At 42.9% G+C, this 26,074-nt stretch overlaps 1 protein-coding gene across 1 annotated transcript in view; it reads right to left on the bottom strand.

Annotated features, from left to right (window-relative positions):
• Positions 1 to 2,425: 2,425 nt before the first annotated feature.
• The window catches only part of HSD17B4 (hydroxysteroid 17-beta dehydrogenase 4), a 566,121-nt gene continuing 542,472 nt past the window's right edge, over positions 2,426 to 26,074 (bottom strand). The window contains exons 23-24 of the mRNA XM_063964187.1: positions 6,161 to 6,288; positions 2,426 to 3,576 (exon numbers count right to left, since the gene is read on the bottom strand). Of these exons, the coding sequence (XP_063820257.1) occupies positions 3,487 to 3,576; positions 6,161 to 6,288 (218 nt within the window). The 3' untranslated portion in view covers positions 2,426 to 3,486. The remainder of the gene's footprint in view (positions 3,577 to 6,160; positions 6,289 to 26,074) is intronic.

The following is a 26,074-nucleotide window of genomic DNA, read 5'->3' as shown; positions in this document are numbered from 1 at the left end:
GGTGATACCTAAGCCTGACATGGTGCTAGTTACACCTCTGTACATGTACAAACCACACCCCCATAGCACAGCTCATTCCCCTACATTCTTGGTCACACCCTCTGTGGCAGACAATAGGCCCTTCAAAAATTTCAGCTCCAGGCCCATGTGGACCTTAACAGCAGCATGCGAGCCCCTACTACACCATGTTTCCTATAACCTGGTACCACTGGTGGTGACACTTAAATTGGCTGTAGCAGTATTACACTCGGGACAAAAAGCCTGAGTTAGGGTTTTAGTTACCTTGGCTATGCACTTGTTGCTCCACGCAACCATCTTTACAATCTGATTCACAAAAACGTTAGGCTAAGGAAACATTATAAAATACAGAAAGAATCCCATAGGCCTTCATACAGTACAGGGAATGTTTCAGACGATATACAGTACATAGAACAATCCAGAGATGAATATTCAGCACAGAGAGTTTCTAGAGACCACTCTACAATAGAGAGAACAACTTAGTGACCACCATACAATAAACATCTCTGGATATATTGAGCTTCAAACTAATTTATCTAAGTAATGAACATAATTCCTTGCCTCAGGTAAAATATTAAGAACTAGCAATTAATATAAAACGCATTGTTGCTTTCATCCAAACGTCTGCCAGCTACTTTTTTTTAGCAAACACTGGCATAGTATTTTGGTAGGTCAGATACACACACACATATATATATATATATATATATATATATATATACACATACACAGAGTTGTATTGCTGGCACTCCGTCTCTGGTATGTAAAAGTGCCTCGGTGCCTCCAGTGCGATGCTATACAGCAGGGCTATGTAAGATGCAGAAAGAGTGGCACTCACAAGGACTTCTATTTCATTAAATGAATGGGCGCCACACGCCTCCGCTGGTTAACGTTTTAAAAATAAAACTGAAACGTTAACCAGCGGAGGCGTGTGGCGCCCATTCATTTAATGAAATAGAAGTCCTTGTGAGTGCCACTCTTTCTGCATCTTATATATATATATATATATATATATATATATTGACATTATACAGTTAAAAGCAACAGACTAAAAAGACCTACAGTATATACAAACAGGGCTTTCAAGAGCTGAAACTGGCATATTCAAACAGTACAGTTGAACAGTCTTCCAGGCAAGTACAGTACATGTTTTCTAGTTTAGCATTATATGATCATTATAGTTATCAGACTGACTGACCTATTGCCTATGACTAATTTTGGCTTAAAGACACATATAAAACATGCTGAATATACAATATTAGCCATGGATGTAGGAACAATGTATGCAAAGTCAGTTACATTCCAGGTGACTGATAATAGTGCATATTGTTTCATAGGTATAGGATTTAATTATTTTACTTAATAAAATAAGATTAAATAATAAATTAAATAATGACTACCATAGGTAGTATTTTAGTATGTTTATATATAGCATGCGTTACTTGTTATAGGCTAAAAATTATTTATGTAGTGTTTCTGTAGTGTTGCTGGTATTAAAAGAGAAATAAAATGACACTGTTGATGCAAAATAATAAATGGTACTTTGTACTACTATAAATAATTTAGATTTGCTCACATGCATAAACAATTATATTATTTTGGCACTCCAAAATGAAATGACAACACCCTGCTCTGGTGCCCTCATCGAAATAGGTAGTAGAGATCAGAAGCATAGGCGGCACCCTGAGTCCTATGCAGGAAATACTGTATTTGCTTTTCATGCATAAGACCCTGAGTGTCGCCTGTGCTTCCGATCTCACTCATATATATATATATATATATATATAGTCTAGCCACTAACTTCTGTTAAGAACATAAAATGGCACTATTAGAATAGATGGCTCTGAATTTAAATATCGTTCTATAGGTCTTAAAAAGATTAACAATTCCATGTTGTCACAAAACCTAGGTATTGTTTTATCTGAAGATAGTCTGCAATTCCCTGAGTAAAAACAGATTTATAAATGCAATCTGGAATGTTAATAATCCACACGGACGTCATTCTAACATCTGCATCTGTGATTTCATCCTCACTTCCAATCCTGGGCATTGGAGAGGATTTAATGCATTTCTGTAACCTTGAATGACAAGACAAATCCCAATACATTATTCCAAATCCATATTAAATAAGGCATGCAAATGATTTAAGGGCAATTATAGATCTGTTTCGGCTTTATACATGGCACAAAGCAAAGCAATAATTGAAACATTAGAGCAATTGTGCGCGTGTGAACAGCTTGCATGCCACAGTGGAACATATTTGTGATGTAGTCTGAACAGCAAAATGAAAATAAAAAAACAAAACCATGACATTATCTAATAAACCGATTTACTGGAGCATGAAAATATATTTATTTTTTCCTAGTGAGGGCCATGTGACCATTAAATACACATTTCAGGCACAGGCTTAAATCAATTGTTTTTTTTATTAGAACAGGTAATTACATACAAGTACTGTATAGATCAGTACTTTATTAAGGTAGCGACAGGTATCATTAATATAGTCAGACAGTCTATGAAAAGAAATAAAACAATAAAAAATATTTTGTTTTATCTTTGCCTTTACTCAATCCATTGACTGGTAGAAAACATGTCATGATCCCATGCAATGAAACCTACTGCTTTCAATATTAACATATTAAAATTTTCCATTTTTAACGATGGTGTTTATTCATGGAGCAGTGAAAAGAGAGGGGAAGTTGCCCATGCCAACCAATTAGTTGCTATGTACAATGTAATAGGATGCACTTGATAGTTGTTACCTCAAAATTGATTAGTTGCCATGGGCAACTTCTCCACTGGCACACTTCACTCTTTGCACTGCTCCGTTTATAGACCCCTATGACTGAATCATACGCTAAGATGAAAAGAAGAGTAATAGAGATATTTATAGCTAATGCAGAATACGTAGATTAACGGAACATATAAAGCAATGCAAATCTGTTGTTACTTTCATTTTCTTAACTGCATTGATTGACTCTTAAGGGAACCGTTACTAAATATTCTAAAACATTTTTTGGAATTGTTGCCTATAGCAACCAATCATATTTCAGCTATAATTTCTCTATTGCATTCTAAAAATTGACAGATCGAAACTGGTTGCTATGGGCAACACCTCCACTGGTTTTAGAAGCTTTAGGAAATCTACCCCTTAGTCTGACTATGCTACAAATTTCATAAATGCATCACATGTTATACACCAAATGTCATAAATGTCCCCAGTACTATTGCGTGCCTCTATATAAAGATGTAAAAGTAGGAACAATGACTAAAGAGTTCAGAATGTATGGCATTAACTCTAGCATAAGAGTCCTGCCTTTTCCTGTATCACCCTCTCCTCAAATTATTAGACAATTGTTAGAGGAATTATTTTTTATTATTACAGCATTATTATTGTTACTCCAGCTCCTGTTTATAGCACAAACTCAATGTATGGGGACGGCATCGCCTGATCCTGTGGTTGCATTCTCACAGCTTGGCATAGTCTTTCAATATGACTTCCAGTTTTTGGCTCAGCATGATGTTGCCTTTCACTTTCAGCTTGCCAGCAAAAAATGCCTAGAATAAAAATGAGAAAGGAAACATCAAACGCACATACTGTTGTTATCTCTCTTTTTCCGCAGCACTCCTTTCTGTAAGAATGCCACTTTGAAAGCACAACCTGTCCCAAAAGAGTTGAGATGAGTTTTTATAAAACACTGTGCATAGCATCAAAGACGAACAACTTCAGATGAATTATAATCAGCAACACATTGAAATCACCATCTTTTCTTCCCAGTAGACATAAAGGCATACTTAATTTTGCAGTAAGATCTGGCAATAGAAAAGGAAGAGAGTGCTAAATGCCTTGCAGAAAACATGATGTGCTGCTGATAAAGGCACACAATGCAACTGTGGAGAATGGGCATCTGAGTGCTATCTGTACTGCTCCAGTATTCTGTTCTTTTTCCATGATGCTTACAAGAATGCTGAGTATTGCAGTCTGCAATGATACCTACGCCTTAAAGGGCTTAGCTTCCCTGCTGACTCAGTGGTAAAAGAGATAATGCTCCTGCATTTTATATCTTTATGCCCTGATTCTATTATATTTTACTTTTATGTCTTGTACATTTTAATTGCTATAGATCTGTTACCAGATTGCAAATTTACGCAGTGGTGAATACTATACTTGGTTGAGATTATTTGGGCTGCTGGCATCTAGCAGTATATGGTGTTGTTTTCTAGAAGCAAACACAAACTTACAAATGAAGACCATATAACAGTATGCAGAACAATACACCTGAGACATTGAGACACTAATATATTTTTGGTGTGGAATGCAGTGGTAAGTACCTGCCAAAATTGGGTCAAGGAAGGACAGCCGGTGAACCGGCACTAAGGTCATGGGCGCCCAAGACTCGCTGATGTGCCTGGGGAGAGAAGGCTAATCTGTATGTTCCTATCCCACAGGAGAGCTACTACAGCAAAATTGCTGAGAAAGTTCATGCTGGCTATGATAGAAAGCTGTCTATCAACTTGCTGCATATGGGACTGCTTAGCTGCAGACCAGTCAGTCAGAGTGCCCATGCTGGACCCTATAAACTGCCAAAAGCATGTGACTTTTAGAACTGGACGATGGAGCAATCAAAGACGTTTGCCTAGTTTTAAGAATTATGTTTTCTTTTACATCATGTAGATGGCCGTGTCTATGTGTGTTGTTTACCTGGGGAAGATATAGCACCAGTAGCACTATGGGAGGAAAGCAACCCAGTGGAGGCAGAGTGATGCTCTGGGCAATCTTTTGCTGGTAAAGCTTGGGACCTGGCATTCATGTGGAAGTACGACCTACCTAAACATTGTTACAGAACGAGTACACCCCTTCATGCCAATGGTATTCCCTGATAGCAGTGGTGTCTTTCAGCAGGATAATGCACTCTGCCACATTGCAAATATTGTTCAGGAATTGTTTGAGGAATAGGACAAAGAGTCCAAGTTGTTAGCTTAGCCTTCAAATTTCCCAGATCTCAATCCGATTGAGCAAGTGAGATGTGCTGGAAAAACAAGTCCAGAGCACCCACCTTGCAACTTAATTTGCTGCAAACGTCTTGGTGCCAAAAACCACAGGACACCTTCAAAAGTCTTGTGGAGTCCATGCTTTGGTGAGTCAGAGATATTTTGGCAGCAAGAGAGGGACCATATGCAGTGGTTAGTACCTATCAAAAGTGGTCCAAAAAAGGACAACTGGAGAACCGGTGACAGTCATGGGCGCTTAAGGCTCATTGATGTGTCTGAGGTGAAAAAGGCTAGTCTGTCTGATCCTATCCCACAGAAGAGCTACTAAAGCAAAATTGCCAAAAAAGTTAATACTGGCTATGATAGAAAGCTGTCAGAACACACAGTGCATCAAAACTTGGCTGCCTGGCTGGGTGTGAACCGTGAACAGTTAGGTTGTATACTATACCAATTTAATTAACCACTTGATCAAAAAGACCTCTGACCTCCAAAATTAGAGCGTGATCTCAGCAGATAAATATTTCAAACCAAACACAGCAAAAAATAAAATGCTTTAAGAATTTTCATTTTTATTCAGGTTTGTTAGCAAATCAAAAAAGTAAGCAATTGGGCAAAACCATGTTGCACAGCAGGTGGGGCAGATGTAACATGTGCAGAGAGATTTAGGTTTGGGTTGGAAAAAATAGTTTCTGTGCATGGTAAATACTAGCTGCTTAATTTCTACACTGCAATTTAGATGTCATTATGAACACACCGCACCCAAATATAAACCCATCTGCACGTTACATCTGCCCCAACATGGTTTTGCCCAGTTGCTTGCTGTTTTGGTTTGCTACAAGCCTGAATAAGGCCTAAAGACTGAGCTCACTCCCATGGTAAATGGCGGTGAGCACACTCCCACCATAGTAAATTCCCAGCACTGAGAGTAGCAGCTCAAGTTTTTAAATCCGAGATTTGTAAACATTAAGCTTCAGTCCTTGTTTCATGGTCCATGACCAATTAAAAGAGCCATCTGGACAAGACCTTGTTTTCATTTTTTCTGACAATTAATAGTTTATAGATACAACAATTCAATAGAGGATCTCATTATGCATGCAGCTACTGCAGCAATACTCTTCATTTTCTGAAGGAAAAATATTATGCACTTTACCTGTTGCGGATTCAGTTTTCCCAAAACAATCTCCATAAAGTCTTTGTCTGCAAGAGTAAACGTGGTATCAGCACGGCCCCGCACTTTACCACGGTAAACTTCTCCACTTCCATTTTTTAGGTCAATTGCTGTAAAAACAATTAAAAAGAGGAACAAAATACAATTATTAACTCAATTGTTTAACAATATGAAAAGTAATCCTTGGAGTTAGAAGAGCAAACAAATGTTTAAAAGCTGCAGAGGAATTCTTTTTGTAATCTTATTTCCGTAATGCCGGCATCACATTTAGGTTTATACAGTTATTGTAGTTTGCATATAAAATGATCAGGTCATCTTGAGTGATTTTAATCCCATTAATCCCTCTGGAACTTCAGTTTAGCAACTCATCCTAATGCTGGGTATACGGTCAATAAAAGCCTGTCAGAGAGACATATTATCCTACAGCCTGATCATCAGATATTGCGACCATACACTGTGAGAAACTTCCTAGGAATGGCAAGCGCAATGGATTTTTGTATGTGTAGATTCGGTTTCATAGCTTTCTCATTCACCCCTGTCTAAGCTCATTTACTTTAAACCTGTGTCAGCTGCTTCCTTATTGGTAATTCAAGAGTTGTGTTGGTGACTGTCTCACCTTTAACCACATGCCAGGCAAGGATACATCAGATGTGAACATGCCAGCAAGCAGTGCCGTAATTAGACATTTTTGCGCTGTGTGCAAGAACCACCATTGGTGCCTCCTCCCTACATTTAAAATAGGGCCAGTGCGCACCGTAAGAGTCATGGGGAAGGGGCGTGGCCATGAAATAATACCAATTCATATTACACTACACAGTAGTCTCCATTATTTATATTACACTGCTCAGTAGTCTCCATTATTCATATTACGCTGCATAGTAGCGCCATTTACACACACTACACAGGTAGAGCCCAGTCACACATTACGCGAGGTAGAGCTCCCTTTTACACACTACTCTACGTAGAGCCCCCTTTTCCACATTACGACAGGCAGAGTCCCTTTTTACACATTACGGCAGGTAGAGTCCCTTTTTACACATTATGGCAGGTAGAGTCCCTTTTTACACATTATGGCAGGTAGAGTCCCTTTTACATATTACGCCAGGTAGTCACAAGATAGGGTTGGGAGGGAGAGAGAAAGAAAGGTGGCAGATAGAGAGACACAAAATACAGAGAGCATCACAGTAACTGCTGTTAATACAGAGGGCTTAAAAGTAATCATACAATACAGTGTACAGTATTTCTGATACCATGCAATATCATTTCCTCATTAGCAATTAAACCCTAATCAAAAAATGATTAACTATTACAGCAGGGGTGGCCAACCAGTCAGAGACAAAGAGCCCAAAAAATCTTGTTAGGTACATTTAAGAGCAGACATCGAACCAAAGTTGTATGTGTAAAAATGGGGTGTTGCCATGTTCCTGCTAGGCCACGCCCCTTGTACAAAAAAAAGACATCGAAAAAGATAGATCCACATAAAATACATTTTAAAGTCAGATACAACATAAAATATATTTAAAAAGCTACTTCCACATACAATAATTGAAAAGCCGATCCACATAAAATATATTGAAAAAGACAGATTCACATAATACACTTCAGCTCCCCCATGTGTCACTCCAGCCAGCACCCTTCTATGTCACTCAAGTCAGCTCCCCCATGTGTCACTCCTGCCAGCACCCTCCTGCCACTCCAGCCAGCTCCCATATGTGTCACTCCTGCAAGCACCCTCCTGTGTCACTCCAGTTAGCTCCCCCATGCGTCACTCCAGCCCACTCTCATGTGTCACTACAGTCCCTCAACTCTTGCCTTATTTGTCCTCTGTTTGCCAGTGGGTGTCTCAACTCTAGTATCTGGCTCCCTTAGTTGTCAGTCCCCATAGTGCTGCTGCGTGTCTGGCTGGAGTGCAGCGGTTTCCGGATCTGTTGTGGACCTCAAGTGTCGGGAGCCACATTTGAATAAAGAAAGAGCCACAGGTTGGCCACCGCTGTACTACAGTATTATACACACACACACACACACACACACACACACACACACACACACACACACACACACACACACACACATATATATGAAAACATAATTCAGTTTAATTACTTTCTTCCCTTTTTTGGATGTTGTTCCTCCCCTTTAACGTTAACCAGCAACCATTTTGTTTTTTATGTGTGTCGCTATTACAGTAGTCAGGCACGAAATAAATGTGCATATATTTGTTAACATATAGTTGGTGATTGTTGTAAACTGTTGTTAACCGATCTCCTCCTCCTGGCCTGTCGCTTCTTCTATATCTTCTCCTCTCCACTTGTTGCTACCCCATCACCTCCAACTCCCCCCCCCCCCCCCCCCCCCGTCGTCAGGCCAAGAAAACAGCAGTGCAATAGTCCTGACGACGGGGCTTTGAGCCCCGAAACGTTGACTGTTTGGAATACAAGTTTTTTCTCTATTGCGGTCTCTGAGTGCCGGTCATGGTTAGACATTTATCTATTACAGTTTCTGGCACCTGAGCATCTTGATTCTTTTACTGGAGTGCCGGCTGCTGCTGTATGTGTATATATATACATATATATATATATATACATACATACACACACACACACACACACACATACATGCTAGTGGCCAAAATTGTGGAAACCTTTTGGAAAATTTGCATTTTTAAAGTTTAACAGCTTACAGCACTAATATATTTTAGTATTATGTAAAAAAAACATACATTATTACAATGGTAATTTGATTTAGAACATAATACAACACAATACAATGAACTGTATAACAAAATTCTACATTTTGAAAACAGTTGTACGTAGTGAACTGTGGGAAAGTACATTTCTTAGTTTTGCACAATATTCATTAGTACCTCATTTGGAAGCCTTTGCTGCAATTACATACCTTCCAAAATTGGTGAGCCTGTGGGTCAGGACCTTTGTTGTGCCGAAAGCTGACCCACATCAGAAAATGGGTGAGGCATAGTGAAAAGGGGCGGATCCTCACATCACCCCCGTTTCAGTCACTGTGGGGGCATGGCCAGCATTCTTTGTGATGCTGGGCTGACCCCACGCTCTCTCTACATATTTATATACCAGGGACGTGCAGTTAGGGGAGGCAGTTCCTCCCCTGTCATTAATGATTCAAATAATACAAAGAAGATACTTATGACACATATTCTGTGTCATAAGTATCTCCTTTATATTAATCTAATCATTATTACTCTGTAAATGGGGTTGGGAGGCAGCAATCGTGGTGCCTCCCGTTCAATGGGAAAGGTGTGGGAGTGGGGGGCGGGCGCAGGCGAGGCCAAGCCATGGGCAGTAAAACCCCATTGAAAATACATTGGAAAGCGGCGCCATTAGAAGTGCCACTTTCATACAGGGACGTGCTTTCAACCCATGAAAGCACGGCCCTGTCAGTGAGGCCACAGTTATTGGCCAGCGGATCCGTAACTGGATCCGCTGTCATCACTGTGTGGGCGCGGTGGAGGTGCGGGCGGCAGGACGCGGCGGAGGTGCGGGAGGTGGGACGCGATAGTATTAGCGGCAGGCAGGGATCCGATATCCATGCTTACCATTTTGCAGAGTTTGGCAGCAGAGCGGTACCAGTTTAAAAAATGGTACCTCAGCATCATTTCTGAAATTCAAGATGACCTCCGCGAGCCAATCACGGCTCGCTGTGTCATCATTCCGCCCCCTCCTGCTGACTTATATAAGTCAGTGTGAGGCAGCGCGGTGGAGGAGCAGTGAAGAGCCGTGGAAGTCCTGGATGGGCGGTGGCTATGCAAAAGAGCTTAACAGCCGTCGCCCACCAGGTGAAGACGCCGGAAGCCCTGGGGAGGTGGCGGCCATGCAAAACAGCTTAAAGGCAGCCGCCTCCCAGGTGAAGACGCCGGAAGCCCCGGGGAGGCGGTGGCCCCCCAGGTGAAGACGCCGGACACCCTGGGAAGGCGGCGGCGGCCATGCAAAAGAGCTTAAAGGCTGCTGCCCCCAGGTTTAGACCCTGACTAATAAAACTTTTTTTTAAGACAGTGTGGTGTTTTATTTTAATATTTTCTTTACAGGTGGACTACAGGTGCCAGCGGGCCCTTTATGTCCGGGCATGCTGGCACTTGTGGTTCTCCAAGTGCCAGCATGCTGAAGCAGGCTTGCTGGGACCTGTAGGCCACCTGTAAAGAACAATATTAACATGGAATGAACCCCATACCCACCAAAACCAGGGGTGTGGGACATAGCACGGGGCTATCAGCTATCAGCCCAGTGCTGGTTTTTGCTCGGTAAGGGGGACCCATTTTTATTTTTTGTGGTCCCCACTTTCTGAGGAATTCCAGCTCTGGGCTGATTGGCTTGGGGGGCTGATTAATGTTATGGCAGGGGGATCCCAAGCTGAGTTTCTCCCCTGCTATGGCACTATCCCCCCTGGCTGGTTCTGCCTGGTGCTGGTTTAAGTGATGTGTGGTGGACTACTTATTTTTTTTTTATCCCTATAAGGGGAAGGATGGGGGGGGGGGGGGGGAGGGGGGGGGGTTGAGGTTAATTAGCTGCTAGTGCCTCCTCAGCCACTGACCTCACCACACGTCACTGATGTATGCACCTATAAATATACATATGTGTGTGTGTGCATGTATATATACATACACACACACACACACACACACACACATAAATATATATTATATATATATATATACACAAATAGAAAATTCAGCACTCACCACTGCAAGCTCACTTGTCCTAGCAAGGTACCTTGGCTAGCGGTTTGCAGGCTTCCATGCATTGGCCAATTCACTAACTAAACCCCCATCATTTATTTATTGATGTTGTGAGGTCAAGTGAGCTTGCTATGGTGAGTGCTGAATTTTCTATTTGTATGTATTTGGGTAGATGGCCATGGGCTGCTGGCACCCCACCCTATGAGTGGTGAGTGCAGACATTGCACCCCGCTTCTGGGGTGGCAGTGCTGTGGTTTTCTATATTTGTTTGTATATATATACATACATACATACATACATACATACACACTGCTCAAAAAAATAAAGGGAACCTTAAACAACACAATGTAACTTCAAGTCAATCACACTTCTGTGAAATCAAACTGTCCACTTAGGAAGCAACACTGATTGACAATCAATTTCACATTGTGCAAATGGAATAGACAAAAGGTGGAAATTATAGACAATTAGCAAGACACCCCCAATAAAGGAGTTGTTCTGCAGGTGGTGACCACAGACCACTTCTCAGCTCCTATGCTTTCTGGCTGATGTTTTGGTCACTTTTGAAAGCTGGCGGTGCTTTCACTCTAGTAGTAGCAAGAGACGGAGTCTACAACCCACACAAGTGGCTCAGGTAGTGCAGCTCATCCAGGATGGCACATCAATGCGAGCTGTGGCAAGAAGGTTTGCTGTGTCTGTCAGTGTAGTGTCCAGAGCATGGAGGCGCTACCAGGAGACAGGCCAGTACATCAGGAGACGGGGAGGAGGCCAACAACCCAGCAGCAGGACTGCTACCTCCGCCTTTGTGCAAGGAGGAACAGGAGGAGCACTGCCAGAGCCCTGCAAAATGACCTCCAGCAAACCACAAATGTGCATGTGTCTACTCAAACGATCAGAAACAGACTCGATGAGGGTGGTATGAGGGCCCGACGTCCACAGGTGGGGGTTGTGCTTACAGCCCAACACCGTGCAAGACGTTTGGCATTTGCCAGAGAACACCAAGATTGGCAAATTCGCCACTGGCGCCCTGTGCTCTTCACAGATGAAAGCAGGTTCTCGCTGAGCACATGTGACAGACGTGACAGAGTCTGGAGACGCCAAGGAGAACGTTCTGCTGCCTGCAACATCCTCCAGCATGACCGGTTTGGCAGTGGGTCAGTAATGATGTGGGGTGGCATTTCTTTGGGGGGCCGCACAGCCCTCCATGTGCTTGCCAGAGGTAGCCTGACTGCCATTCGGTACCGAGATGAGATCCTCAGACCATTGTGAGACAATATGCTGGTGCGGTTGGCCCTGGGTTCCTCCTAATGCAAGACAATGCTAGACCTCATGTGGCTGTAGTGTGTCAGCAGTTCCTGCAAGACGAAGGCATTGATGCTATGGACTGGCCCGCCCGTTCCCCAGACCTGAATCCAATTGAGCACATCTGGGACATCATGTCTCGCTCCATCCACCAATGCCACGTTGCACCACAGACTGTCCAGGAGTTGGCGGATGCTGTAGTCCAGGTCTGGGAGGAGATCCCGCAGGAGACTATCCGCCACCTCATCAGGAGCATGCCCAGGCGTTGTAGGGAGGTCATACAGGCACGTGGAGGCCACACACACTACTGACCCTCATTTTGACTTGTTTTAAGGACATTACATCAAAGTTGGATCAGCCTGTAGTGTGTTTTTCCACTTTAATTTTGAGTGTGACTCCAAATCCAGACCACCATGGGTTAATAAATTTGATTTCCATTGATAATTTTTGCGTGAGCTTGTTGTCAGCACATTCAACTATGTAAAGAACAAAGTATTTAAGAAGAATAATTCATTCATTCAGATCTAGGACGTGTTATTTTAGTGTTCCCTTTATTTTTTTGAGCAGTGTGTATATATATATATATATTTATATATATATATATATATATATATATATATACATACACACACACACACACACACACACACACACACACACACACACACACACACACTGCATTTATACACATACAAACACACACACACACATATATAATAGTAATGGTAGACTTACCGTTGATAACTATATTCCTCCTAAGTCCACAGTATACACAGGATAAACATTGGGACGTTGGGATATGAGGTAGCGACAGTGGATTGGCACCAGCGATCAAAGCTTCGGCCTCCCAGAATGCAATGGGCCAGTCCCCTATATCCCCACCTCCTGGCATAGGCAATTCAGTTGTTTTCCAAAGCTCAAGGCAGGAGCATCATAGAGAGCCCTAATCAGGCCAGAACAACACACATGCACACCCTTCTGTACAAGAGGGAAGAGGTTAGTAGGTGAAAGAATACTAAAATCAGGTGCGTCCAGGTAGTATCCCTATGGATACTGTGGACTTAGGAGAAATAGAGTTATCAACGGTAAGTCTACAATAACTATTATTTCTCCTGCAGTGTCCACAGGTTATCCACAGGATAAACATTGGGATGTCCCAAAGCAAATTAAGTGGTGGGGACGCTCCTGATTGAACAGGAGAATCCTTCACCCAAATTCAGCGTCCTGAGAGGCAAAGGCATCAAAGGCATAATGTCTAATGAATGTGTTAATGGAAGACCATGTGGCTGCCTTACATATCTGTTGTGCCGCCCATGACGGACCTACCTTACGAGTAGAGTGAGCAGAGACATTAGCCGGAATAGGTAGATCAGCTTGAGAAAATGCTTCTGAAATCATCATCCGAAGCCACCTTGCCAGTGTCTGCTTGTCAGCAGGCCATACTCTCTTGCGAAACCTGTAGAGAACAAAGAGTGTCTGTCTTTCTGATGGCACTCGTACGAACCACGTAGATCCTTAAGGAACGGACTACGTCCAATGATTCATCTCCCGCAGAAAGATCCGGCCCTTGAAAAGCCGGGACAACAATTTCTTCGTTAAAGGTGGAATTTAGACACCACCTTAGGAAGATAACCAGATTTGGTTCTAAGAACCTCTCTATCTGGATGAAAAATTAGAAAAGGAGGCCAACATAATAATGCCACTAAATATGAAACTCTTCTAGCTGAAACAATAGCCAGTAGAAAGCGGGCTTTAGCTGTTAACCATTTAAGATCCCCTTGCTTTAGTGGTTCAAATAGAGCAACATGCAGCGCCTTTAGGACTAAACTTAAATCCCAAGGCACTGCATGCGGAATAAAGGGAGGTTGGATGTGAAGCATTCTCTGGAAGACAGTGCGAACATCCTGTAGGTTAGCAATTTTCTTTTGAAACCATACACTTAATGCTGACATATACACTCTCAAGGAAGCCACCCGTTGACCTGTCCTGAAGGAATGCTAGGACTCTGGAAACTCTGCAAGACCTAGGGTCAAATTTCCGGTCACTGCACCACTGAATATAGGCTTGCTATATTCGGTGATAAATGCGAGCTGAGGAGGGGTTTCCTTGCTCTGAGCATTGTTTGAATTACCTGTTGTGAGAATCTTCTTGCTTTCAAAATGGAAGTCTCAAAAGCTACACCGTCAAAGACAGTCGATCCAGGTGCTTGTAATAGAAAGGACCCTGTGACAGTAGATCTGGACATTGAGGGAGTAGAACTGCAGAGGCTGTCGATGGCTGCTGCATATCTGCGTACCAATGTCTTCTGGACCAAGCCGAAGCTATTAGTATCACGACAACCTTTCCTTGTTTTCCAAAAGGGTCTCTCTTTGTCCAGATGGGATGTCTGCAGCCACCAGGCTAAGAACCTCCTTACTTCCAGAGGAAGGACCATAGTCTGCTTTTTTACTGTCTGATGAAAACCATTCCATTTGGAAAGCATCAGACGTTGCAGAGGCCTTGAGTGGAACAGAGCATACTCCATTATTTTGAATGTCGACACCATCAATCCCATCACACGCATTGCTGCGTGAATGGATACCCTTTGACTGTGTAGCAGCTCCTGAATCCTTGACTGAATCTTGGATATTTTTTCAGAGGTAAAATTACTCTCTGAAGACCTCGAATCCAACACAGTCCCCAAGTGAGTCATCCGTTGTGACGGAACCAAGGACGACTTTGCCCAATTTATGAGCCAACCGTGTATCTGCAAACAAGTTATTGTCTGTTGCAGATGACACTGAAGCAATTCCTGAGATTGTGCCAGGATTAATAAATCGTCGAGGTATGCAAAAATCCTTACCCCCTGCTGACGGAGATAAGCTGCCATTACCACCATAATTTTGGTGAATACTCTGGGAGCTGTGGCCAGTCCAAATGGTAGAGCCTGAAACTGAAAATGTTGCTGGAGGATAGCAAACCTGAGACAGCGCTGATGGGACAGTGCTATAGGAACATGAAGGTAAGCATCCTGGATATCCAGGGATACCAAAAAATCCTCCGGCTCCATGGCCAAAATAATAGAACGTAAAGTCTCCATATGAAAACGAGGCACCAAAATGTACTTGTTAAGCACTTTGAGATTGAGTATGGGCCAGAACGACCCATTTGGCTTCTAGACTAGAAACAGGTTGCAATAAAAACCTTGTCCTTGTTGTGCAGGAGGAACTGGAATTATCACTCCTGACTGAAGCAACTTCTGAACTGCCTCTTGCAAAGCCCTGGCATTTGGTTACATTGAAGACGGGCTGGTACAAAACATCCTTTGAGGAGGGTGTTTCTTGAAAGCAAACGCATATCCGTGAGATACCGCTTCTTGCACCCAGGCATCTGTGGTAGACTGCTGACAGATCTGTGCAAACTGAAGAAGTCAGCCTCCCACCCTGGGGTCCCCCAGGTGGAGGCCCGCATCATCAGGCTGATGGCTTATCTTCTGACTTGGAAACCAGCCCTCTGGTAGCCCAATGCTTTTAGTCTTACCAGACATCAAATTGAGACTGTTTGCCATAACCCTTTCCTTTTCTTTGAGTCCGAAAAGCTGGAAATCTAGGCTTGGATTTGTGTGTGGAAGGAAACTTCACTTTCTTGGAGTCTGCTTCTAACTCCAAAAATACTATTTAATTCTTTACCAAAAAGAATAGCTCCAGTAAAAGGCAAAGACTCCAGAACCTTCAGCTATCCATGTACGTAGCCAAACCGCTCTGCGAGCTACTACTGCTGAGGCGGGTGCCTGAGAGGCAATTGTACCCATATCCAAGGCTGCTTCTTCCATAAAAATAGCCATCTGTTTGATATGTGCAATATGGGATTTTGCTCTCTAGATGCCAATGATCATCCTCCAATGCAACAGCCAGGCTGTCACTGCTTTTGCCATCCAGGCTAAAGCCAAAGCTGGTCTTATGATTTCCCCAGACAAGGAGAAAATGTATTTTAGAAAATCATCTATTTTTCTATCCGTGACACCATTTAATGACGTTGAAGGAAGAGGTAATGTAGATTTTTGCACTAATCGAATGACATGTGTATCTACTTTGGGAGCCACCTCTTTTTTTAAACAGTCTCTAGCCGGAAGAGGATAACGGGAATTCCATTTCTTTGGAATTCTAAACTTCTTACTGGGTATTACCCAAGCCTCTTGCATAATTTCCGTCAGCTGATCTAACACAAGAAATTCAGTCCCAACTGTTTTGGAATATTTAAACATAGGTGCCTTAGATTTTAACAAAGGCTCTGCTGCTTCCTCTAAGGATAGAATGGCTTTCATAGCATTAATTAGCTCAGGTATGTCCACTGAGCTGAGACCTTCATCCTCATCTCTGTATGCAGACCTGGAGTGCGATGAGTCCTCATCCTCCGACGAGTCCCCCTCTGAAACATGTGTAGACTGTGAAGATGTTGTTTCATGTCTATATAATTTACTTTCCATTGGCCTTTCAGCCTGTTTTTGTTGAAAGGCTACAGATTCCTGAACTGGAGGTGATAAACCCCAGGTGGAATGTTGCATGTAATTGTTTATAGGGTAACCTATCGGTGGTATAGGAGCTGGCATGGGAGTCATTCCGAGTTGATCGCTCGCTAGCTACTTTTAGCAGCAGTGCAAACGCATAGTCGCCGCCCACGAGGGAGTGTATTTTCGCTTTGCAAGTGTGCGAACGCCTTTGCAGCAGAGCGCAGTAAAAACATTTTGTGCAATTTCAGTGTAGCTCTGGACTTACTCAGCCCTTGCGATCACTTCAGTCTTTTTGGTGCCGGAATAATTGTCAGACACCTGCCCTGCAAACGCCTGGGTTTTCCCAAACACTGACAGAACAAGGCTTATCCTGCACCAGACTAAATATAATTAATTGAATAAATAATAATAACCAACTAAACAGAAAAGGATTTCAGCCCCCATGGGCAACTATTCTATCGTTGGAGGTGCTCCTAGGAATAATGTACCAAATATACATAAATTTAGTGGATGTAGAAGAACCCACATCTCACCAAAAGAAAAGAAATTCCTTTGTTTGGAGCACTCTTTTAAGTAGTATATAAATTTATGAGAGATTTGATTTATTAAAACTTAGCTTTTATTATTTCTTACTCGACTAAAAAATATAAGGGATATGCTATGATTAATGAATCCCTTTGTAAACAGTGGTAAAAATCTATAAATAAGAGCAATTACAATCATTTATTATATAATAATGTAATTGTTCAAAAATTAGGAAATGTAATGATAGTAATCTATCAGTCTATTCAAATAAACAGCAGTAGTGATATTTTTTACTCTATTATACTCAGAAAATTCATTGACATTTGGGTATTAATATCACAAATAAATTCAGACCAATTAAATGCGTCTGAATTAGATCAAGCGGTGTAAATAATGCTAGAAAACTTCTTTGGATCAGCTTCTCCCCATATTTCAATCAAGCTTGTACACAAAAAGACTAATACTTTCTCATAGAGAATAGGTGGCTATTTATGCACCAACATTTGCTCCATACAATTGTGATACAATATATGTCAGTTTCTTGTTTAAAGAAATTAAATCGCAACCTTGTACTCTTTATTTACCGACACAGTTAAGGACAGCATCTCTGTTTATCTCTATGAGAAAGTATTAGTCTTTTTGTGTACAAGCTTGATTGAAATATGGGGAGAAGCTGATCCAAAGAAGTTTTCTAGCATTATTTACACCGCTTGATCTAATTCAGACGCATTTAATTGGTCTGAATTTATTTGTGATATTAATACCCAAATGTCAATTAATTTTCTGAGTATAATAGAGTAAAAAATATCACTACTGCTGTTTATTTGAATAGACTGATAGATTACTATCATTACATTTCCTAATTTTTGAACAATTACATTATTATATAATAAATGATTGTAATTGCTCTTATTTATAGATTTTTACCACTGTTTACAAAGGGATTCATTAATCATAGCATATCCCTTATATTTTTTAGTCGAGTAAGAAATAATAAAAGCTAAGTTTTAATAAATCAAATCTCTCATAAATTTATATACTACTTAAAAGAGTGCTCCAAACAAAGGAATTTCTTTTCTTTTGGTGAGATGTGGGTTCTTCTACATCCACTAAATTTATGTATATTTTCCCAAACACTCCCAGAAACGGTCAGTTGACAGCCATAAACGCCCTCTTTCTGTCAATCACCTTGCGTTCGGCTGTGCGAATGGAATCTTCGCTAAATCCATCACCCAGCACCGATCCTCTTTGTACCCATACGACGCGCCTGTGCATTGCGGTGCATACGCATGCACTGTTTTGCATTTTACCTGATCGCTGCGCTGCAAAAATCGGCAGCGAGCGATCAACTCGGAATGACCCCCATTATCCTCTCAGCTATACTGGATAATGTCTGCGCAAACGTAGTAGATGGGGGTTCCATTTGAATCTGTGCCTGCTTGGATTATTTAGGAAGCTTTTGTGAAAACTAAAACAGTTTGCACATATGTGGTCATTCAGAGTTGATCGCTAGATGTTTTCGGTCGCTGTGCAGCAAAGATGCCAAAAAATGGCACTTCTGCGTATGCGGCGCAATGCACACGTACTATTACAACGAACGATGTCGTTTCACAAAGGGTCTAGCGAAGCTTTTCAGTCGCACTGCTGGCCGCAGAGTGATTGACGTTTCTGGGTGTCAACTGACCGTTTTCAGGGAGTGTTCGAAAAAACGCAGGCATGACAAAAAACGCAGGCGTGGCTGGGCGAACGCAGGGTATGTTTGTGACATTAAAACAGGAACTGAACAGTCTGAAGTGATCGCAAGCGCTGAGTAGGTTTTGAGCTACTTTAAAACTGCACAAAAAAACTTTGTAGCCGCTCTGCGATCCTTTCGTTCGCACTTCTGCTAAGCTAACATATGTACACTCCCAGTGGGAGGCGGCATATCATTTGCACGGCTAATAAAAACGGCTAGCGAGCGAACAACTCGGAATGACCACCCTAATCCATTTTGAACCAAATCCTGGGAGGTTAACCCAGCTTTACAAGACAAACATGAAATGAGTGTTGGTGCTGTTGTGGAGAGTGTATCCTCCTCACCCTTGTCTATCCTAGACATGATAAACAAATCACACACCTGTACAGTGTTAACTACACAATTTGTGACTGAAATCACTTTCAAACTTGTTAAAGTGACATACAATCCGATCCCTCCTTGCTTTGCCCCAACATTGAGGATTGGAATACACAGAAACTGACAGAAATAGTAAAGTCAGCAATCACACTAGCCATCAGTCACAGGTTATACATTAGTATAATAAGCATTATGAGCACATATTCAACTACAGATACATTTCAAGTATGTAGGAGAAATATATTACTGCATTACCTTATATAGGAGTTTAACCGTATTCAGTCGCACAGCGAAAGAAACAGCAGCAATAGTTTACAGACTCATATGCATCAGACACTTACCCGACGATTCGTACTCAATGGCAGATAGAGACTTAGTGCTGTATCACCCAGCTCAGGAGAGTGGGATACAGGGAGACTTCACCAAGCTTCCAGGATCAATCAAAGCGCTAGTGAACGCTAAGTGGATCTAGACGCTATTAGTGTACACAACCGCCCCGTGAACCTACAGTGAACACAGACGCACCAGTCACACAGTCGCCTATGCTACTGGGTCCTTTTAGATACACAGCGTCTCAGATGGAAGCGGGAAATCAGTTCATGGTGGGAAACTGGTTATGAACCGGGGGAAGGGGCGACCAGGGGAGTGTCTTACTCCCCACTGCTGACATCAACCCCAGGGATCGCCGCCTCATACTACCCCTGGAGCCTATGATCCCGGAGGCCTAGAGCGGGTGCACCTGAGGTGGCAGCCGTGTCAGCGACTGGTCAGTAGTCTCCATCCCAAAACAGTGCGGCTGTGTTTTGCGTTTCCCCTGCTAAGCAGAACCAATGCCTTACCTTCTCCCTGTGCTCCGGCCACAGCTTGGTAATGTCTGCTGGACTTGATAGTACATCCTACACAGACGCCCGCCGAAACAGCACTGTACACATGGGTAAGCGTTGTCGCGACTCGGTGGGGAGTTGTTGGAGCGACTCTTTCTAAGGTACGTATAAGATGCTTTTTAGAAAGATCGCTCAAAAAAGAGTAAGACTATAAAAATAAAATAATAAAAAGCTTATGGCTGCTAAAAAACAGCAGCCCACTGACCATAGTCCGGCACATGCCGCACCAAATAAAAATCTGAATTGCCTGAGCCATGAGGTGGGAATATAGGGGACTGGCCCGTTGCATTCTGGGAGGCCAAAAGCTTTGATCGCTGGTGCCAATCCGCTGTTGCTACCTCATATCCCAATGTTTTTCCTGTGGCTAACTTGTGGACCCTGCAGGAGAAATATATACATAATTACTGACCCAGTAAAACAGATTAACTCACCTGTGCATTAAAGACATCCTCAAAACAGGACATGCTGCCATAACTTAAGGATCAGGGTTGAGAACCCTGTTATAAACAGTATGTTTTATAATATTTTGTGTGCTTGTCTCAACTGCAATGTTAAAGGTTTTTTTTTTGTTTTTTTTTAAAGGAAAGGTCTATTTTAGAGCTAACGTATAAATTATTTCTGAATCATTTACTCAGTAATTAAGAAAGATGCACTCAGGATAAAAGCTCTTATTACGTAGCAGCAAGCTTCAGTAGTTTATCAGAACTAAAGGAATCACAGAAGAAAAGAAAAAAAAAGTTCATGGTGGGAATTTTTTACCCTGCATTCAGGGACACTCCCTGTGGTCTATTCCACATCCCTTCATTTCTACAAAAGTAAGTGAACACTTTTGCAGAAATTAAGGATTAAGGTGCTATTCATTTTAAAGGTAATGCAGGAGATATCATGGATATTCTCCTGCTTACCTTTCACTCCAGATCTGGCCTTTTACTCCTGATATTGGGGACAAAATTCATGAAGTTATGAAGATACTAAATCTATGGAGCTTGGCAGTGAGCAGGGGCTGGCTGGCAACTTTCGGCTTGGGGGGCAGACTCAAGCAAGATGGCACCCTGCTCCCCTGCCCAGCCAGCACCGACAGTGAGAACCTTCACCATTTTCAGATGGTGCTGATTCCCAGTCCCCACTGCTTACCTATGGAAAGGAGTCCCGGGTTACAAAGAGGGATTATTGGGATCCCTCCACCAGACATTAGGGCTTCCTGCGCATGCGTGAACCCAAAATACACACATGTGCACTAGCCCAGCAGTGCTAGGTTTCACCGCTACTAAATAAGCAGATGAGCAGGTTCTGCAACAGACAATGTTGAATTGCTCCAGTATTTTAGTATTTGCTGCTGTTTCTTGCAGCAAGTTAGATACTAAAGTGTCACTGGTCATATTTTTAGCATAATGAATAAATCCCTCTGCCTGAATAGACTGCTAATAGGTGAAGTTGCAAAGCAAAAGTCTTACATTTATTTCTGACTTTTACAAAATATCTTTTTATATTGAACTGACATTTTCAGCTAAGTGGTCTTTTAAAAATACCAACTATAACAGAATTTTGAGACATTTATCCTTTCACATTTTTGGCTTAAGCGCAAACTCAATACTGATGATTAGGTTCTCTCACTGCGTTTTAATCATGATGTAGCAATAGATAACAACCAGTGAATACAAATAGGCTAAATGTCTGTGCTGTACTGTTCACATGTCTTCTACACACTGTCGGGAATGCAAGAAAATGGTTCCTGCACAACCTCCTTATGTTCTGTGGTCCATTTGAAAGGCAATGATAGAAAGCATTTGTTTGGATGAGACTGCACAAGATTATAAGAAATATGGGTAATCAGCATTAAAGGGATTCAACTTTCACACTACTCAGCTACATACTGCCCTATCTAATGAGATGACAATAATAGATATGAAATCCATGACGCAGTCAGAAAAATGCAAAAAGGATGCTATTAGAAACAGTCTGAAGAAATGCAGAAGTGCTTGTCCAAGTTGTCAGTGAACAAATGCACTGTAAAGGAACGGTAAGATTGCTGCGCAGCTCAAAGCATGTTTCTGTTTGTTAGCACATTGACAATATAATGTCAACATCAACACAACAATCAGGATTTTACCATTTGTTCAACTCTAAGGACCTTGCATTATTGCAAGTATTTTTTTTCCCTTGGGAAAACGTAAGCTGCCACTTCTGTCTCTGCTGCCATAAACCTGGCAATGTCTTATTATGCCACATTTCCCTTGTCACATGTCCTGCCAGAATGATTTAACTAGAAACCACAAAACCAGCGCGTTAGAGAAAAGCTGTGACAAGCCAGGGTTTTCTATAAATTTCTGCTCATAACGTACTGCTTTCACCACTCTCAGTAAGGGAAAACATGTACAACAGCACTAGAACCTGTCAGCTCTGCACTACACACTCCAAAACCTACATCATTTACTGAAACAAATGGAAAAAAAAAGTCTTGTTCTTAAGATGTTCACCCGAAGGCTACAGAATAAAAACATTTTTACTTTTGTATTTGTTTTTGAAACCATTAATTATGTGTATGGATTGTATATTTTATCTGTAGGCAGAAGACTGAATAAATTAAAGTTGCAAAGAAAATAGAACCAGACCACTGAGTAAATGTCCATGTGCTGCAAACGTTTTAAACTGCCATAATAGTTATGACCCTTACAATTACAGTGACCTCCTTTCGCTTACCAATAGCAATATAATAAATGTGCATCAATTCAGTTCTGTGATCTAAGCTGACAATAAAAACAGCATTGTGACTCCACATAATCACAGAAAAAATAAGATTTTACTCACCGGTAAATCTATTTCTCGTAGTCCGTAGTGGATGCTGGGAACTCCGTAAGGACCATGGGGAATAGCAGCTCCGCAGGAGACTGGGCACAACTAAAGAAAGCTTTAGGACTACCTGGTGTGCACTGGCTCCTCCCTCTATGACTCTCCTCCAGACCTCAGTTAGGATACTGTGCCCGGAAGAGCTGACACAATAAGGAAAGGATTTTGAATCCCGGGTAAGACTCATACCAGCCACACCAATCACACCGTATAACTCGTGATACTATACCCAGTTAACAGTATGAAATATAACTGAGCCTCTCAACAGATAGCTCAACAATAACCCTTTAGTTAAACAATAACTATATACAAGAATAGCAGACAATCCGCACTTGGGACGGGCGCCCAGCATCCACTACGGACTACGAGAAATAGATTTACCGGTGAGTAAAATCTTATTTTCTCTGACGTCCTAGTGGATGCTGGGAACTCCGTAAGGACCATGGGGATTATACCAAAGCTCCCAAACGGGCGGGAGAGTGCGGATGACTCTGCAGCACCGAATGAGCGAACTCTAGGTCCTCCTCAGCCAGGGTATCAAACTTGTAGAATTTAGCAAATGTGTTTGACCCCGACCAAGTAGCTGCTCGGCAAAGTTGTAAAGCCGAGACCCCTCGGGCAGCCGCCCAAGAAGAGCCCACCTTCCTCGTGGAATGGGCTTTCACTGATTTAGGATGCGGCAGTCCAGCCGCAGAATGTGCAAGTTGAATCGTGCTACAGATCCAGCGAGCAATAGTCTGCTTTGAAGCAGGCGCACCCAACTTGTTGGGCGCATGCAGGATAAATAGCGAGTCAGTCTTTCTGACTCCAGCTGTCCTGGAAACATAGATTTTTAGGGCCCGGACTACGTCCAGCAACTTGGAGTCCTCCAAGTCACGAGTAGCCGCAGGCACCACAATAGGCTGGTTCAAATGAAACGCTGAAACCACCTTTGGGAGAAATTGGGGACGAGTCCTCAATTCCGCCCTATCCATATGGAAAATCAGATAAGGGCTTTTACAAGACAAAGCCGCCAATTCTGACACACGCCTGGCCGAAGCCAAGGCCAACAGCATGACCACTTTCCACGTGAGATATTTTAGTTCCACGGTTTTAAGTGGTTCAAACCAATGCGACTTTAGGAAATCCAACACCACGTTGAGATCCCAAGGTGCCACTGGGGGCACAAAAGGGGGCTGAATATGCAGCACTCCCTTAACAATTGTCTGAACTTCAGGTAGTGAAGCCAGTTCTTTTTGGAAGAAAATCGATAGAGCCGAAATCTGGACCTTAATGGAACCCAATTTTAGACCCATAGTCACCCCTGACTGTAGGAAGTGCAGAAATCGACCTAGCTGAAATTCCTCCGTTGGGGCCTTCCTGGCCTCACACCACGCAACATATTTCCGCCATATGCGGTGATAATGGTTTACGGTCACTTCTTTCCTAGCTTTAATAAGCGTAGGGATAACTTCCTCCGGAATGCCCTTTTCCTTCAGGATCCGGCGTTCAACCGCCATGCCGTCAAACGCAGCCGCGGTAAGTCTTGGAACAGACAGGGCCCCTGCTGCAGCAGGTCCTGTCTGAGCGGCAGAGGCCATGGGTCCTCTGAGATCATTTCTTGAAGCTCTTCTTGGCCAATCCGGAACAATGAGTATAGTTCTTACTCCTCTCCTTCTTATTAGTCTCAGTACCTTGGATATGAGAGGCAGAGGAGGGAACACATACACCGACCGGTACACCCACGGTGTTACCAGAGCGTCCACAGCTATCGCCTGAGGGTCCCTCGACCTGGCGCAATATCTTTTTAGCTTTTTGTTGAGGCGGGACGCCATCATGTCCACCTGTGGCCTTTCCCACCGGTGTACAATCATTTGGAAGACTTCTGGATGAAGTCCCCACTCTCCCGGGTGGAGGTTTCAGAATCCAGCCGTGCTGTTGTAGCACTTCCCGAGCTAGTGCTACACCGATCAACAACTGTTCCCTGGACCTCGCCTTTATAAGGAGATCGTCCAAGTACGGGATAATTAAAACTCCCTTTCTCCGAAGGAGTATCATCATTTCGGCCATTACCTTGGTAAATACCGTCGGTGCCGTGGACAGACCAAACGGCAACGTCTGGAATTGGTAATGACAGTCCTGTACCACAAATCTGAGGTACTCCTGGTGAGGAGGGTAAATGGGGACATGCAGGTAAGCATCCTTGATGTCCAGTGATACCATGGAATCCCCCTCGTCCAGGCTTGCAATCACCGCCCTGAGCGATTCCATCTTGAACTTGAACCTTCTTATATAAGTGTTCAAGGATTTTAATTTTAAAATGGGTCTCACCGAACCGTCCGGTTTCGGTACCACAAACATTGTGGAATACTAACCCCGTCCTTGTTGAAGGAGGGGTACCTTGATTATCACCTGCTGAGAATACAGCTTGTGAATCGCCTCCAGCACTGCCTCCCTGTCCGGGGGAGCTGTCGGCAAGGCAGATTTGAGGAAACGGCGAGGGGGAGACGTCTCGAATTCCAGCTTGTACCCCTGAGATACTACTTGTAGAATCCAGGGATCCACCCGTGAGCGAGCCCACTAGTCGCTGAAGTTCTTGAGACAGGCCCCCACCGTACCTGGCTCCGCCTGTGGAGCCCCAGCGTCATGCGGTGGACTTAGAGGAAGCGGGGGAGGACTTTTGTTCCTGGGAACTGGCTGTATGTTGCAGCTTTTTCCCTCTACCTCTGCCTCTGGGCAGAAAGGACGCGCCTCTAACCCGCTTGCCTTTCTGGGGCCGAAAGGACTGTACCTGATAATACGGTGCTTTCTTTGGCTGTGAGGGAACATGGGGTAAAAATGCTGACTTCCCAGCTGTCGCTGTGGAAACGAGGTCCGAGAGACCATCCCCAAACAACTCCTCACCCTTGTAAGGCAATACTTCCATGTGCCTTTTAGAATCTGCATCTCCTGTCCACTGCCGAGTCCACAATCCTCTCCTGGCAGAAATGGACATTGCGTTTATTTTAGATGCCAGCCGGCAAATATCCCTCTGTGCATCTCTCATGTACAA

The sequence above is a fragment of the Pseudophryne corroboree genome, chromosome 1 (genome assembly GCF_028390025.1).
Source record: "Pseudophryne corroboree isolate aPseCor3 chromosome 1, aPseCor3.hap2, whole genome shotgun sequence".
Lineage (NCBI taxonomy): Eukaryota > Metazoa > Chordata > Amphibia > Anura > Myobatrachidae > Pseudophryne > Pseudophryne corroboree.
The sequence above is the reverse complement of the archived record's forward strand: the minus strand, read 5'-3'. Positions and strand labels throughout refer to the sequence as shown.